Source organism: Leptosomus discolor, chromosome 16 (genome assembly GCF_034619465.1).
Source record: "Leptosomus discolor isolate bLepDis1 chromosome 16, bLepDis1.hap2, whole genome shotgun sequence".
Classification (NCBI taxonomy): Eukaryota; Metazoa; Chordata; class Aves; order Leptosomiformes; family Leptosomidae; genus Leptosomus; species Leptosomus discolor.
In genome coordinates this window covers 10665166-10682779 of record NC_141406.1, presented here as the reverse complement: position 1 = coordinate 10682779, position 17614 = coordinate 10665166, and the positions used below count along the sequence as shown (strand labels likewise).

General features: G+C 37.6%; 1 protein-coding gene across 2 annotated transcripts in view; it reads left to right on the top strand.

Annotated features, from left to right (window-relative positions):
• Positions 1-17614, top strand: part of ADGRD1 (adhesion G protein-coupled receptor D1) — a 157278-nt gene that overhangs the window by 18777 nt on the left and 120887 nt on the right. For both annotated transcript variants that reach the window (XM_086474248.1, XM_086474247.1), the window contains 7 exons: positions 1402-1466; positions 2207-2362; positions 5627-5686; positions 6948-7065; positions 7974-8084; positions 9835-9910; positions 13277-13418. In XM_086474248.1, the coding sequence (XP_086330374.1) occupies positions 1402-1466; positions 2207-2362; positions 5627-5686; positions 6948-7065; positions 7974-8084; positions 9835-9910; positions 13277-13418 (728 nt within the window). The remainder of the gene's footprint in view (positions 1-1401; positions 1467-2206; positions 2363-5626; positions 5687-6947; positions 7066-7973; positions 8085-9834; positions 9911-13276; positions 13419-17614) is intronic.

Below are 17614 nucleotides of genomic sequence, written 5' to 3'. Positions count from 1 at the left end.
GTGGACCAATCAGATTTTATAAAATTTCCAATGTGATGGATGAAGTTAGAACATTCTCAGAGATTACACTACTAATCAACATAGTAAACAAAAGTTATCCTTGGTATCTATTTATTGACTTTGGAGGACTTAAAAAAGGGTCGAAGTTGGGCTAATGTGGTTTGACATAAGAAACTTAATAGAATGAATAATCATGTTCTTTCTGGATCTGTGGGAAAATTGTGTCCTATATATGCAACTACTGTTTAATTGCACTGAAATACCACACTCCTGGCAAATAAAAATTGTTTGTAAGACATAGATTAGAAGAAAATCTTATTTCTCTAACACAAATGACCAATAAATCCCTTTTCACAGAAAGGAATCAATATTTTTAAAATGGAGCAACTGGAAAGCATCCAAAATCAAGTTTATTCTTTCTGTCTTGACAAATCATTTTATGACATGCTCATGTGATAATTTTCGATGGATGTAGTGCTAGTGGGTGACATTTATTAGCAAAGCCTGTCTGATTAATAGCAACCTCACTATTGCTTGAAATCAACTTACAAACATATAATAGAGACATTATATATAATATGCTCAAACTACTAATGAAGGTTGTGTTTTGACTCCTTGACCCCTGCTATTTGTTTTATGCAACACTGGCATGCCCCAAAAGATTTAGTACACCACCATTTCTACTAATGTTCTTTTATTTGAGGGTGCCTTAGTTTTGCTGCAAGCAACAAAAGTATTTCCATTGGCTTTGAATATTTCTGAGATTTTTTTTTTTAATGTGGAAAAGTCTTTCTGAACTTGCTTTGATGGGTGTGAGTTTATTTGGCACTTAAGCAATTTAGACTCAAGATATAAGCAAACATTAGCGTTTGGAGATCATAGCTGAGACTGGAGTCTCATTTTTTCCAGTGTCTGTATGTTCCCTGCCTCGGTTTATCACATATACAGAAATACAGCAAGGTCGTGTATGAAATTCAGAAGTGCCTACAGATTATTATTTATTTCTGATAAGGCATAGGATTGTTTTTTTAAATTTTCCCTGAATACTTTGCATAAATGTTAGGAGAAGAGCTAGAGAAGGAAGACAGATGCCAATGTTTTAATTATTCAGTTGTCCTTTTTTAATTGAGATATAATACTTGAAATTGCCTGTTTGCAAACAAAGGTTTTTGAATTTAAGACTCAGACTAAGTTGCAAGGCTCATCTATATAACACGACAAAATAAAATTGATGAGAGAATCAGTAAATGAAATGCTTTAAACAAGCCTCTGTAGCTACGGTACTGCAAATAAATAAATGCACAGAACAGCAAATACGTTCCTTTCAGTTAGAGCTGATTCAACCTGCAGTGGGAAAATCAGATTTGCTAACATTCTTATTTGTCTACGTATTTTCCCCAGGTGTGCAAGTTTTGCTTTCTTCAACGCTTCCATGGTCTGTGATGACAACCACTACAAAACCTGTGGTAGGACAGTCCTCATAACTCTTTTCTATATTGTCAGAATGTGTATGTATTCGAGAGTTACAGACCATTATCATTTCATGATTCTCATTAATGGCACTGATTTTAGTACCCCAGTTATAAACACTATCAGATATGCATAGGGAGAATTTTTAGCCACTATGGGAAGATGGGAGTACTACAGAACTCAATGTAGGACAGGAAAAGGGAATTCACTGTCAAAAAAAAATATTTTCTATATTAAAAAAGAAAAGGGAAAAAACGTAGAAACTTCTGAAGTATTTCAATGAGCTTTGAAGATACAGAACATTCAAAAACATTTTGCTAATTTTTCCTCCTGCTTCCTTCAAAAATAGGAAAAAAATTCCCACCAGAATAATAACATTATTTTTCATCTATTTAGTAAACATGTAAGGAAAAAGATTAGAATAAAGTTTAATTCTTCATATGCAGAACAAATACACCCTACATGCAATTAGCTGTTGCAGTGTATTTTTACTTTCTTACTATTTGTAGTGTCAAGGTTGTACTACTTCTTGTTCACAGAGGCTTTCAGGAAACCTGTGTATGCTGTGTGTCATAGCTATCTCTCTATGTGTTTGCTTTCCTTTTCCCTTGGCTTATGTAGCCTTCTGTGTGTAAACGCAGCAGTCTGCTATGCCTCGAACTCCCTTTGGGCTAAAACAATAAATAATGACTGCTGTACGTCATAATTTCTGATGAATTGTAGCTTTCTCCTGTAGCTCTCTACAAACGCCTATCATCCCATCATAACTAATCTGTCCGAGGAGAGAGGGAACTTCCGCTCCCCCAACACTATGCTGGGCTACCTGGAGAACGTGTCCTTCAGCTTGCCGAATAGATCCTTGTCAGAAAATACTGCTCTAAGTCTGGCAGAGGTAAGTGTCTTTCACATCCATGTGTGGAGCTAGATGACCCTGAAATTTCTGCAGAAGCTCGAGTATCAAATGCAGCTTTGAAAGTTTTTGGCTGATTGCAGAAACACATATGGAAAAGCAGTAGCTATTTTATGGAGCAGCAGAAGGTGAGCTTCAATCAGAGAAAACAGTTTGAAGATCTCATTAGTTCTTGGGGATATTATTTAATGCATAAATTATAAATACATTGAACCATGACCACACATCAAAAATTATTATTTAATTGAGCAGGAAAGAGAGGAGGAGAAAATAATTTGTTAATTTTTTTCAGCTGCAAGTGTATCCAATGAAGAATATGTTATTCTGGAAAAAATTTCAGCGTTACTCTGCACGGCCCAGCTGATCCAAAATGCAGCAGAGTTTGACAGTTGCCTGTCAGGTGCAGGACATAAAGACACTGTTATCAGAGTACTGACAGCAGCAAAATGGAGGCATGCGTGAGCTAACAGCAAGCTCACTTGGATGCAGGGAGCGCTCTAGTTGTGCCTGTACCAGTCTGACCCGGGGTAACTGCCCATGTATAGACTTGTAACTTATTGTCTTTGAGGTTCACACCTGCACTAGGGGGTTAAAAAATTATCAATTGCTCTTGAGTAAGTCCAGAGGAGGGTCATGAAGATGCTCAGGGAGCTGGAGCACCTCCTGTATGAGGATGGGCTGAGAGAGTTGGGGTTGTTCAGCCTGGAGAAGAGAAGCTCCAGAGAGACCTTAGAGCGGCCTTCAGTGCTGAAAGGGGGCTACAGGAAAGGTGGGGAGGGACGGAGGGACTCTTGACCAGGGGGGGGAGTGATAGGACGAGGGGTAAGGGTTGCAAACTGAACGAGGGGAGATTCAGATTAGATATTAGGAAGAAATTCTTTCCTGTGAGGGTGGTGAGACACTGGCACAGGTTGCCCAGAGAAGCTGTGGCTGCCCCCTCCCTGGCAGTGTTCAAGGCCAGGTTGGATGGGGCTTGGAGCAACCTGGTGTAGTGGAAGGTGTCCCTGCCCACGGCACGGTGGTTGGAAATGGGTGGTGTTGAAGGTCCCTTCCAACCCAAACCATTCTATGATTTTATGATCCTACTGCTGCCTGTCCAACCTTTTGTTATCATTTATTGCTCCTGTAGTAACCAGAGGGCAAGTTGTGCCTTTCCTTTGGCTTCTCTTTTGCAAAGTCATGCATTATTGCTGGACTCTGAGGGCAAACAGGCTGCTCTACCAGCTCTGCACTGGAGGTGGAAAGCTGTGGGAGAGGACCTGTTTGTGGTGATGTCCTTAGCTTTTGTGAGCTGATTGCTTTATCTTCCAATGGGTTCCAATCACACGCAGGACTCCTGTGCAGACATCACAAATCTCCACTGAAACTGGCTCATGGAAAGATCATGTCCAAAGCTTAACTGAGTAATTTATTTTTGTTTAAGCAAATACACAAAGGGGAAAAAAAAAAAAAGGCATTTTCTGCAGTCTGAGCTGAGGACAAGGGGTCATGTTCTGCTAACATAAAGTTAGCCTTCTGTAAAATGATGGGCATCTAATTCCCTGATTTCAGCAGGCTAGAAAGCTATTATTACAGTAATCAGCTCTGGCCTCACTGGTGATTGTTCCTTTAAGCCTGCGGGTAATACCAGGGTGACAAGGATTATTTACTCAGACAAACAATATAAATAAATGCTTCTGAAAACTACATGGACAGCAATTGAGAGTTTGTGTTAAAAGCTTAGCATTTGCAAACTGTAAAGCTTGGATTTCATGGATCATAGTTTAATATGTAGCAAAAACCCTTCAAAAAAGTGCTAATATATTGTTTCCTTTGTTTTGCTGAAAATTTTGTGGGGGCTCTATATTGAAAATGGAACATCATCCTGTCAGATATGGTACCTGTTTCCCACATCATTCCAGTTGCCATTTGGTTGCTCATTCATGCTATCTGATGCTGCTTTGTGTGCTATGAAAGTGATTTGCAGACAGAAATGTGGGACACGATTATCTTTAGCAAAGCTATTTTGGGAAGTAAACACAAGAGAGTCCTGATCATACATACAGAGTCTGTCATTTGTCTGATTGATGGTTAGGCTTTGTGTTGTCTGGAGCTAATTCCCTGAAAGACAGGTGCTGAGCATGCATGCTGTTTTCTGTAAAGTGATCTCTGTCCTGATTGTGCTGCGAGGCATATGACAAGAACATTTGATTTAAGTGATATGCAATAAACTTTCTGATTACTGGCACACATTTATAATGCATTGCTTTTGACAAATCTGACTTGTGTTTTCTGTTATAATGCTGCTCTGCTCAGTAGCTCCAGCAGTCCTGCTTTCCCTCCCTTTCCACTGGCCTAACACATCCTCTTTGGAGTAATTCTGCAGTGACGCTGTAACCTGAAAAGAAATACTCACTGAACACTTTGGGCAATTTCAGCTGGGTCCTGGGTTCAGAATAACTTCTGTGCATTCCAGGTGAAATTACACACTGACTGTTTGAGGGACTGCAAGGTTTATGTTGCCCAAAATTAGCTCATACAGCAAAGCTCCGGTACTGCCCTGTGTATTATGGCTTGTAAAATTATGCTAAGAAAAACCTTGCAGCTTTCTTCTATGTTTCTCAGTGGAACTCTTCTGCATTCAGTTGGTGCTTTTAAGATATTTTGACAGAGAAGTTTAAGGAAGAGATGTAGGTTTTTTCTTTTAATTTTCTGTGCTCCCCTTTCTCCTCCATCTATTTGTCTTCGTCAGCAAGACTCCTCAGGACAGAGATTGTACCGTGTTGAGCACATGAACACTGCCCAGTGTGACAGATCTTGACCTCAAAAACAACATTTAAGTGCAAAAGTTGAGCAGATAATAAACTGTACAAGTGATGGGACCCAGATATTTGTCTAGTGCTCTTGAAATATCTAGTCATCTAAGACTAAAAGAGGTATTAATGTCATATAAGTTTTGATAAAATGGGAGAATAAGTTCACTTTAGTCTTAATTCCAGTGTTGTCACCTCAGCTGTAGTATGATAATTGCACTTTGGGAGTTTCACAGTGGTGTTACTTTTAGTAAACAAACTGTTTAAAATGTCACCATACACAACATGACAAGAGTACTGGCAGGTAGAAATTAATCTGTAACTTGAATGTAAACGAGCTTGTCATCTTAAAATAAACCTAAGAAAATCCTAGCAGAGATCTGCCTTGGATCCTTACTAGGAGATGTAGCTGACCAATAAATAATCAAATAATATAGTTTGTTTTATCTTCTAGGCATTTTTAAAAGCTATTGAAGACTTTCTGTTATTGCCGAGCTGGATTGATATACCAGAGGTAAGACACATGGGCTTAGGTTTGTAGGTTACTTTGGTTGTATAATTTCAGATGGATAGAAATGAAACTGCTTGCTTCTGTTATTCTTGTTAAGACTTTTTGGCAGTATGATTTACTTATTTTCTCATATGACACTTTCATATTTGCAGTAAAAATCCACAGACAAAACAATTACTTTTTTTTTTTTTTTTTTTTCATAAAGTGTTTTTGAGGTATAAATAAGGGAACTTTACTTGCTTCTGTTTCCACACATTTTTGGGATGAAGGAAACAAAATTGTATTTATAAAATAACAGATATTGTCACTAAAGTAAGTGTTTAATCACTCCTTTTTTTAGCCCGGAACTTTGATATTTAAAAGGTTGTATTTGTTTTGTAGATTGATGTGTTTCATGTGAAATATGCCATAGTGCTTACCTCCTCAGTGAATTGAAGCTGTGAGAGAGATTAAACCTAACATAGGGAAAAGCAACTTGTATTAATGTTCTTTTTCTTCTGATCTGCCTTTTAGAGTGCAGAGAAGTACTTGCAGGAGGAACCCAGGAATTTCCTGAGATTTTTGTTTGAATCTTAAGGGAGCACAGATTTCAGAGCAGTGAGCTTTTAAACTGAGAGAATGAGAGGCTAACGTCAATTAAGGTCTCACTGAAGTGTAAACTGCTTTTAAGACAAAAGGATGTCTAATTGGTTAAGTTCTTAACCAAAAATTCTTGATCATCTCTCATGTAAATAGATTTCAGAAAAAATAGATTTCTTCTTCATTGAAACAGGCATTCACTCTGAGATTATATGGCTCAAGTTTCAACTTGGAACATTATTTTCCAGGGGACATATAAACACTTTGAAAATAGCTTTATACTGGGGACCATTTTAATAAATAGGAAAGAAACTCCAAATTGTAGTGTCTCAGTTTATGTTCCAATAAAGATCTGATACTAGTCCTTATATATTGTCAGAATAATCTGCTTTCTTGGCCTTATTCTGGTGAATCCTGCATATAATTGACTGTCAAATGCTGGTGGGAGCAGAGAGTAATTTGGAGACATTCTATAGCATAGTATTTTATGAGGTCAGGTTCTGGGTGGCATCTATTTGTGTAACGTTTTATCCACTATACGTGGAAAAGGTTGTGGAGAAAGTCACATTTCACTTTGAATGGTTGAATGATGAGTCACACGGGAATTTAACATGGCACCTTGGCATTTTGCGCTATGAACTGCAATTTCTTTTGTTGTATAGCCTTCTCTTTCTTCTTTCCCCAGACCGCTCACATATTTGGAAGTTTAATTCAAACTATTGACACTGTGATGGCTCATATGTCGCACAATTTGGACGAAAACTCGTTACCTTTAACCGTTGAGGCCATGTCACCTGTGGCAGGTAGGATTTAGGAGAAATGTTGTCTCTGGACTGTCTGGATATCCTAAATGCTTCTGTGCTTGCAGCCCCTCCTTTGCCAACATGAAGGAGGAAATCAAAACAGCTAATTTTCTCTTTTGAGTAAAAACTGTTTCAGTTGTAGAAAGAGGACTGTGCAGTTAGTCCAGAGGTAATCAGCTCTGACTGTACTTGAACTTACTTGAGGTTATTTGGGGAAGGGTTTAGAATGTGAATTTTGTGAAATTACTCTATTAATGCTATACTATACTAATAGGCAGTTAAAGGGCCTAGAGCTCTTCTGTAGCACTCTGAAGTTGCAGATGTCTGGATGCTACAAAACCTTAATTTTTGCAAGGTTTTTGCAAGCTATTGCAAATAACAGTAGTTTTGACCTTTCAGGAGAATTTTATTTTACTGCTGTTTAGCATCCTAGCACCCTAATTTAATCTGTGCCTTTGGATGCTGCAGGTAATTTAACTGTTCTGGAATTTTGCCCTGCCTTGTTGAGACCTGTGTGAGGGGGCAAAGAACCTGAGCAGTCACCAGTACCTTTAATCACTGCACGTACTCTCCTAGACACTGGCATTCTCAAATGGAGCAGTGGAGGTCTGAAATGATGCCTTCAAATGTCAGTGGAAGAGCTGTTTTGCTTGCCCTGGGAAGCCCAATATTTGAGCGTGGGTGAAGTGATCCATGGTGTATTAACAGTGCACGTACCACCTTCTCTGTCATAAAAGAGTCAGATATAAAAGGCAATTTTATACTCGGGGAATTTACTGTATTTTCTGCAAACATCTGGGGTTTTAAATTCAAGACTTGTGATAGCTATTAGGGAAGTCTGCAACCTACTTGACTATTTAACTAGAGGCTATTGATTTTATCATGTTTTTATTTGGGTTATCACACAGATTACAGCTTTGTCAAAATGCATCCTCAGACTCTGAATTTGTCCCACTATCGATTTCCATCTCGAGGACAGAGTTACATTTCCATTCCCAGTGAAGCTTTTCATGAAAAAGGTAAGGAAAAAATGTAAGGGAGGAGCAGATTCATGTAAACAGGGTATCCAAAAACGATTTTGCTTGAAGGCAGGTTTTGGTTCACTTTATTTTTCCAAGTAAGTGATTTGGTCACTGTGCATCATACTGGCTCTAAAGAAGCAGCAGTTGTCCTGTCATACTAACAAATGATTAATGTGGTAGAATTTTCATATTACTTGAATTAATCGTGAATAATACAGCTAGGCCACAGAAACTGAAGCCATTTAATTTTCACGTCTTTTTACATCACAGAAGCTATAATTTCATAAATTATTTTTAATCATCTGAACTGGTTATTTTAAAGAAATTCCAGGATGTCAGATCAGGTATTCCTTATCCCTTTATGCACAATCACTCTTAAAATGTTGTATGAAATTAAAGCATAGAGTGACAGGTTTAAACAACAGCAGCTGCAAAAACAGAATGAAGATGTAAAGTACAGTCAAGGCAAAGAGGCAGAACTCAGAAATCCATAACGAGGCTAAAATTTTAATAATCTCAAAAGCAAGGTATGGTAAAAAAGTGAAGCTTTAGTCAAGACTCTAAAATAACAATGTTTGAAGTTAATTATCTGTGTTTTAATTGGTGATTGGAGGAACCTGTTTTACAAAAATGTCTACCTGCATCCTCAGATCTTTGAAAATCTGACCTTTGTGCCCTAAATTCCAGCCCGCAGAATTTACACAGCCAGAGACCTTTCTGCAGTCCCCTCTGTTGAAGGAAGGTTGGTCCCTGTTTATAAAGTGCAAAGCTAGCTGCAGATAACCTGCAGTGAGAAATGCTCTAATAATTACTGAACTGTCTACCTGATTTGTGGCGACAGCTTTGTTTCTCTGCACTGGCAGGGGGCTCTGGCTGGAGACTTCACTGCAAGTGCTCTGAGGCTTGATTAACTATAATTGCAAACCAACTCATAATGCCAAAAATAAAGTGAGAGGACTTTTTTCCCTTTCGCCCTTATAAAGTCTCTTACTATGAAGATTTTTTTTTTTTTTCTTCAGAACATTATCATGCTTGGTATCCTGAAATGATCCGGCCCATTAAAAGTTTAACTCTTTTTTTTTTCCAGCTCAAGCTCACTTCTGAGTAACTTCAGCTTCAGGCTACACTTCTACACAGTCCAATGAGCCAACCTAAAAATTTATTATTCTGCCTTAAACAGTTGACACTATAAATACTTGGAACCTAGCAAAAGGGGTAGTAAAAGACATCTGTGTGGCTGACACTTAGAAAATACGCATCTGTCTCTTCATTCAGATGCTGGAGAACCCAATAAATACTTGGAATGCAGGTAGCAAATAGACAACCAAAGTGGAAACTGGTCGCCTGTGTTTGAGTTTCATAAACTGCCAGTTAATGTAGGTGGTGGTGAAGTAGGCTTGAGAATACCGTGGCTGCCATCAAGACATGACTGGTATGTTTTGCGACCCTTTCTAGTGCTGTGTGTGGGATTTTTAATTGACAACTTTAACAACTTATTTTGGAAGTACAGTTGCGCAGGACCTGCAGGCATCCTTCTATTTTACTTTTCCTGTCTGTCTCCTGTGCCATACTAAAAGATGTTCATATTTTTTTGCTTAAAAGAATAATCAGAAATCTGCTAAAGTAACTATATTAAAGCCTACAGAAGTTGAGGCTCCTAATTATCATGGAGTTTCAGGTCTAGAAGAGAAGTGTCTCTTGCTCATGACTGTTGATCTGAGGAATAACCTCTCTTCCCTTTTCACAGCTTGGATTACCATTGTTGGCCTGCTTTACCATAACATGCATTCTTTCTTTCATAATATCAACCCTATGGATACCAAGTAAGTATCTTAGACCTCTCGTGCTGTAACAGCTTGTTTATTACCTTAGTGATATACCTTTATAACAGTCACGTTATTATCACCAGTAAATAAATTACGAGCTGTAATCCTGATTCTGCAATATTGAGGACATGGAGTCATTAACTAGAGAGAGATTAAAGCTTACATTAGACGTTTTATTTCATGTTGTAGTAAAATAGATTCCCGTAGCGACATGTTTGTCTTTCTTTCTCTTCTCTTTCCATTCATCAGATCTGGTATTAGAATTTCATAATTTTAATCTGTTTTATAAAAGAAGATTACATTTTTTCTCCTGACACATAAAAAGATAAAGCTTTCACTTAAGTGAAACAAGTAAGAAAACATAACATCCATCTTTAGATAAAATCTGAATCCTAATCCTAGAAACCTGTAAAGTAATTTTATAACAGGCGACCGGGCAATGCTTTAAAGACCTTTTGTTTTATATGCTGCATCAATGAAATCATTAGCAGATAAGATAAAGTAAATGCAGAGCTGCATACCTCTTGGCAATATAGTTCCCCAGGGAATTTTGCAAGGCCATTTGTGTAAATCATTACACTTTCCTTTTAAGCCAGTTCCTTTGTGTTTCCATTTGATCTTCACTAGGGTATGTAGATTAGTTCACACTTTCTCTCAGTCTTTTCTGACCTGTGACTTTTCAATGTGTGGTTTATAGCAGCAGAAGGAAAGATGCAGCATCTCAGCTGCCGTGGATGTCAAGGATTGCCTTCCTTTCTTTACATACAGTTACACGGAAGGTCATGATCATGGGAACTCGTTTGTGAATCCTGGCTTATGACCAGACTGATCACACTGAGATAATCACAGAGCTATTACTAAACAGCATTTTTAAATCAAGTAGCAAGCTGTACTGCTGTTTACCCTGGTCTATCAAAGAAAAGGGTGCTTAGCAGGGGGCTGTGAAGGAACCATGTTATTAGTATGCAGTATTTCTTACAGAAGTGAAGGAATAAAGGCCATAATTTGACAGCTTATGTTTTTCGAACAGGAGGATCAGTGCAATTTATTAAGATAATAAGTTATAATCTCAGCTTCTCGAAGAGAAAGAGAAAATTAATATGGTTTTGACTTAGGTAAAAGTTTAGCAAACACAATATGATTAAAGAGGCGGTATTCTAATGTGTTGTCATAGAATCTACAGCTCCTGGGGCTCTTTTTTAGCAAAATAAAACAATTATGTCATCTTTCTGTACATTCTCTGAATTTTGTGGAATAGGACAACCTGGAGACCCATCTCTGTTCCACCGAATCGTATGCATTTTTTAGCACTCATTTTTGAGAAGGATCTGTCCCTGCTGCAAGGTTAAAGAGAAACACAAAGACACTGGAGAAGAAACACCTTCTAGATTTCTATAATTAATCCAAAGTACTTGAACTGGTTGCAATATGTAACACGCTACAGAATCGCATCTCTCAAATTCAAGATGCAGATCTGTCCAAAACAGCATATAAAAACCTAGTAATACAGGGAATGCTAGCGTAGCAATTTTCCTCTGTGGAATCAAACCCCAGGTATTCAAAAAATGTTTTGGAAATAAGTATGCACTTCTCTGCTTGGTTTTCTTTTTTGTGCTATACTATTATAACTTTTTTGCTTACATTTCAGTAGAATAACAACATTTTTCCAGAGTAGTTTGTTTTAAAGGCTTTCTTTTATGTTCCTTCTAGCAATGGGCTACTTCAACATCTGTAATGAAGCCTGTCTGTTTTCTTCTTAAGGGCGATTTTTTTTTTCTTTCGTGATAGAAAGCTAAAACCAAAACTGTTGGAGCTTTTGTGCTGTACAGACACACGACTTCTATTTTCAGACTACATAAATAGCAGTTTCTATGGGGAGTCAATTTGATTCTTTAAAGTAAAAAACATCAAAACAAAAAAGGTTTTGAACCCAGTTCTGCCTCCTGCTCATATTCAGTTATGTAAATCTGTAATAATCCCACTGAAGGTGACCGGATGACAGGCTCACTGCCATCAAACATCTAGGGCCATGGTGAAGAAAGGCTTGTGTATGCAAGCACGAAACACAGAAATAGTTTCTTGCTTGGGCTGAAGATTTTTCACACTTTCTCTAGATCCCTAAGGTTAAAACGACAGAGAATGGGTGTGGAAAATATGTCCATCCTGTTAATCTGTGTAGAGGACATCTCAAATGTTGGATAGTGGTCTTAAACATTATGAGTCCTTCTCTAAACTTCAATTTTCTTATCAAAGTAGCATGATGAAAAAATTAAATTCACGTGCTGGTTACTAGGAGCAGAAGTAACATCTGATACTGTTTTTTTGTTTTGTTTTGTTTTTTCTTGTGGTCAGAACTCAGGACTGGTGCTTGGGGTTGTGCTAAGTGAGTTCTGTTTTGTTTGACTTTGTTGGGGAACTGAATGAAGCCATTTTAATGTCTGACATGACTTTTGTTTTTCCTGAAAGAAAAATAAGAAATCATTGCAAACAGGTAGCAAATATAAATAAGGTGGTTTTTTAAATGTGCTTTGCAAACTGGTTCTTTCCAGTGGTGTGCTATCTTTGGAAACCTATGCTGATGGTTAATTTGCCGTGGCTCGTATTTCTCATAGTAAATACCATTCACTCACAGACCGTTTCACTCCTGCACAGTTTGTTACTGATAGTGTAAAAAATTTTACCCTACAGCCAAATGGATCTTAGTTACTCCTAAATGTGTGAAAATGCCAAAGTCATAAGTTTCAGTTGAAAGCAGAAATAAAAGGATTCTTATGTACTGCAAAATTACTTCAGCCTAGAGAAAAAGTGTCACCTGGACTAATCAGATGTTTAGTCAGGTTCAGCTCTGTGTTGTGACCTGACTTCCTCTCTAACAGACCTAACTGGACATAATCAATTTTTCAAATTGCTTGTAAATATATTCCTATGTATATGTTTATATGCATGATATATAATATATGTCTTATGCACTAATATGTATGTTTAATTAAACAGCCTGAAACCCCCGCAGGTTTCCTTTTCTCTTAGATTGTTTTACCTAGTCAGGTTATTTTTAGATACCTTAACTTGTAGGATTCTCTCTAACTATCTAAAGTGTTTTCAGCAAGGCTTGTAAATCTTTGCAAAAGAGGAGCAGAATAAAGGAATGCTTACAATATCAAGTCTCCTAACGTCTAAAGTGCTCCCCTGTACTTCGTAGCTTCTAGTCCTGTAGGATCTTTTGGGGCCAAATCTTGCTCCCCTACAGAAGTTCATTGACGTGAATGGAAAAATGGTGTCCTGTGTTCTGTCACTGTGGGTGTTGTGGATGAACTAAAACCCCCTTGTTGTTCTACATCCTTAATACATTTTTTTCCTTCCAAGGATTGCTGAAGCTGCTGCCTACAAAGGTTATATGATCTCAGCAACCAGTTATCTTATCTCTATCAAAGTGGAACCTCTACCCAAGTTGTCCCACAATCTGTCAGGATCTCCTCTTATTACCATCCAGCTCACCCACAAATTGGTAAGTGAAATGGAAACTGCCAGTTGAGGCTATTGTCATGGCTGTTTAAAACTTCGGTGTCTGCGACAACTTCTTTGTATTTCTCTTGTAATTTTTGACGTCATTTTTAGTAGCAATTCAGATGGCAGTTGTGACTATGGAATTATGTTTTTCCAACTGTTACACTTCAGTGACTGATGTTTCCATCACTGCAAAATGCTGATTAGTGCACATGTTGAAAAAGGTGAAGTGACAAGTATAGCTTTAGGCCTTTCCGTAGGTATTGTTCCATGGATGGATTTCTGCAATTTACAGTAGGATGGTATGAATTACTGCTTTCTCATTAGAGCTGTCAAAAACAAGAATTCTTTTGTAGTTTTTGCTTTTGGTCTCAATCCACACTGAGATAGCTGAGGTGTTTTGAACATTCTTATGAACAAACCCAGAGAAGGAACTCCTCCAAGGGCAGACACAAGTATGATGAGCAGAGCATCTCCTGGGGTAGGAGTGGAGCAGGTTCAAATCCCTGTTCTAGTATGAACTGCCCTTTCCAGAGGGCAAAACATTCTGAATCTGAGAAACAAGAGAAAAGAAATATGAGAATCTGAGAAAACTTGAAGACAAGTTTTACTCAAACTGATCACTTTTCGCAAGATATTTCAATGTCACCAAATTATCATATTCCAACAAGAAACTGGAAGTGTAGCTGGTTTTGTTTGCTCTCAGAGAAAAAGGTGTCTCTTTGTCTTGTCAGTGGAATGGAGAATAGTTGAGTTCAAACTCTGGCATCAGGCATGCAGCATCTATGACTTACTTACAGCATTGAATGGAAATGGAAAATAAAGATTTTAATTCTTAAATGTTTCCTAGCAAACATCTCTTAGAATGTTATACCTAAACTATCCTATCCTTTTGTAATCTCTTAATATTTTATCATATTTCTCTTTCAACGGCTGTTTTCAAGTCAGTTTATCTTCTTGTTGAGCTTCTGATAAAAATGGAGTAGGCTACAGAAAACAAATACATGAAAACCCCCTGGGGCATAGAAATGGAAAGTGTTGTTTTACTGACAATTTTTCAGTCTAAGGACTCTCCTGAATGTCCCTAGTGGCCTCTTAGAGGCAGGCACTTGCAAAGTGAAGACTTTGTGTTTTGTGCAGATCATTAATAAAATGTACTTTGCTTTGTTTATTCAGGGACCTCCTCCTGCTTTAGTGTGATGATTTATTAGCAGGCTGTTAAACAAACCTGTGTTTGTTTTTCTTAATGCCTGTTGACTTTCACTGTGAAGATCACAGGGATCTTGGTATAGAGATAGAAATCTTACATTTATCATCTGTCTCTTTCTCTGTTTTAATCAGCAGAATCTATGAGAACATGGTATGAACATGTCTGTGGAATGTATCCTGTGTATAACAGTTACGGGTTGGGAGTTTCAGACTGTACCCAGAGCAGTGTGTGCTTTATGTTGTGCATTAGGGGAGTGGCTGTTTTCTCTCACAGAGCTCTTACTGCTAATTGGCAATGCATTCACAGGCAGCCATCTATTATCTACCATGATATTTCTACAGCTACTTCCATTTTGGGGAATATTCAGGTTTTATTAATTGTGCTAACACATGTTCAAGTGTGACTTGGTTTTGGTTTGTGGTGGGGTTTTCTGTGTGTCTGTGGTTTGGTGGGGTGGTTTTTATATTATTTTTTATTTTATTTTATTTTTTAAAATCCTTGCAGCAGATGGGGAAACTTATCTCATTGTGTTATCAACACTGAAAAAGTAGCTCAGTGCTGTCTGAAATCAGTCCTTAAATACCTGTCAATACATTTGTATTTGAAGTTCTGAGAATCTGAGTTATGAGGGGGGAGGTATTTCATACTGTGTAGTGAGCATGATCTTAAATCTGTTCAATAAACTCTATTGAGATAACAACTGTGCTAGATTTTGCTCTTCGGCATACACCCTTGAAAGGAGGTGGATAAAGCACAGAAGGTGCACCCCTCTGAAAGACGGGGAATTCTTCACCCACTTACTCCTTCCAGTCATAATCTGCTGCTGGCTTTTACATCATATTAACAGGAACCGTCCTGTTACTTTGACAAGAAGTTTAAAAGGTGCAATGAAGTTTTGCTCCATAAGTACAGTTAGAAAATCCATAATCTTGTTGCATTGCAACCCCTGAACAATTTGTGGACTTGAAGTAGAAACTTGTCCTGCGCTGGACTAAATATCCATTTATCTGGTGTTTTTGAAATCAAAACTAAATGCAACTGTGTGAGATATTTTCTGTGCTTGTTCCAGAACCTGATTTCAGAGTTCTCTGGTGATGAAGCACTTTGTATATCTCCTAACTTGGCTTTTAAAATTCCAAATCAGGTGTAAAAAAATCCAAATGCTAAAAACTTTCAAAACATTCTGAAATCATCAAATGTGTCAGATTTTCTGTTTCAACATCATAAAATACTTTATTTAAATTGTTGTTTGGCGTATTTATTTTATATTGTTTTCCCAGTGGAAGAGTGTAAACTAGTGTCAGAATACGTTTTTAAAAGGAGAACTAGGCTTAGAAGTTTGTAAAGAGAATTAATAAAGCTATAGTATGAGATCTGGGCAATAGGAATAAATCTAGTTTTCTGCTCTTCCTTTCTTGTATTTTTTTTTCCTGTTGGTGTAAATTTGCTAAAAACACCCCTATTAATCAGTGAGCAACTGAAGCAACACAAATGCCTCTGAGTATTTCATGTATGCGTCATGGTTTGACCCCAGCCAGCAACTAAGCATCACCCAGCTGCTTGCTTTCTCCTGGTGGTGAGATGGGGGAGAGAATGGGGGGAGGGGGGGCAGGGGGGTAAAACTCATGGGTTGAGATGAAGACAGTTTATAGGTAAGAAAAGGAAGAAAACAATAATAATTGTAATAATAATAATATTAAAATAATTAAAATATACAAAACAAGTGATGCACAATGCAGCTGCTCACCACTTGCCAACCAATGCCTCCAGCCAGTTCCTGAGCAGCAGCCCCTGGACAGCTTTCTCTGCAGTTTATATACTGGGCATGATGTTGTATGGTGTGGAATATCCCTCTGGCCAGTTTGGGTCAGCTATCCTGGCTGTGTCCCCTCCCAGCTTCTTGTGCCTCTCCAGCCTTCTCGCTGGCAGGGCAGGGGATGGTGAAAAGTCCTTGACTAAGTGTAAACACAACTTAGCAACAACTAAAAACATCAGTGTGTTATCAACATTATTCTCATGCTAAATCCAAAACACGGCACTGTACCAGCTACTAGGAAGAAAATTAACTCTGTCCCAGCTGAAGCCAGGACAATGTGGTTTCCAAATATTAGCAGGTATGTTTAATGTTAAGGAATGGATTAATAGATTATAGCTCCTAGTTATGCATGAGTATGGCAACAGTGGGCTAAATCTGTTCTCTTACACTGCTGTGTCTCCAATGAATTGCATGGTATAATTTTAAACAATATAAATTTAGACAATATACTTGGGAATTTACTTAAGAAAATGAAGTGAATTTACAGGAGTAAATTCAAGTGAATTTGCTTAAGCAGATTAGGAAATGACTGTATGTCTCTGAAAGCTTTCATATAACAGCACAGGTCCTTTCTGTCATACTAGACACTCTCTGAAGTGATTTCATTCAGTTGAGTATGATTGTTCATGAAATAACGGTAGAATTTAAAATATAAAAGAAATTCTGGCTACAAGATCACTGTGTTAATGTACTTTAAAATGAAGCGTAAAAGTCAAGTTATTCATGCAAGTTTATGATTGAATATAATGATTAAACCAAGAGCATGAATTCTGACTTAGAAACCTGTTTAATCTGTTAAAATAATAATGGGAGAAATATTTGAAGTGGATACCAATCTCATTCTTATAGTTGCTTGCTCTGCATAATATTCTCAGTTTAACAGAGGAAAGTGTAATAGGAAAAAGTAAAAAATAACAAGTCCAAACAAATGATTTTTCTCTATTAAAATTTAAGTGTGAGTCTGACTTTTTTCAGTTCATCTGATTCAGCTATAGCTACTCCAATGGAGTTTACTGGATTTCACAAGTATAAAAGTACAAGGAGTGAAAAGAGAATATGGTTTCTTGTACTGATTGTAGTGATGCTTGGCCCAGCTTAATAGAATTTTAATTCTAGTGTGTATAGGAAAAATGCCAGTCATTGAGCAACAGAAAACAAATGGGAGTAAAAT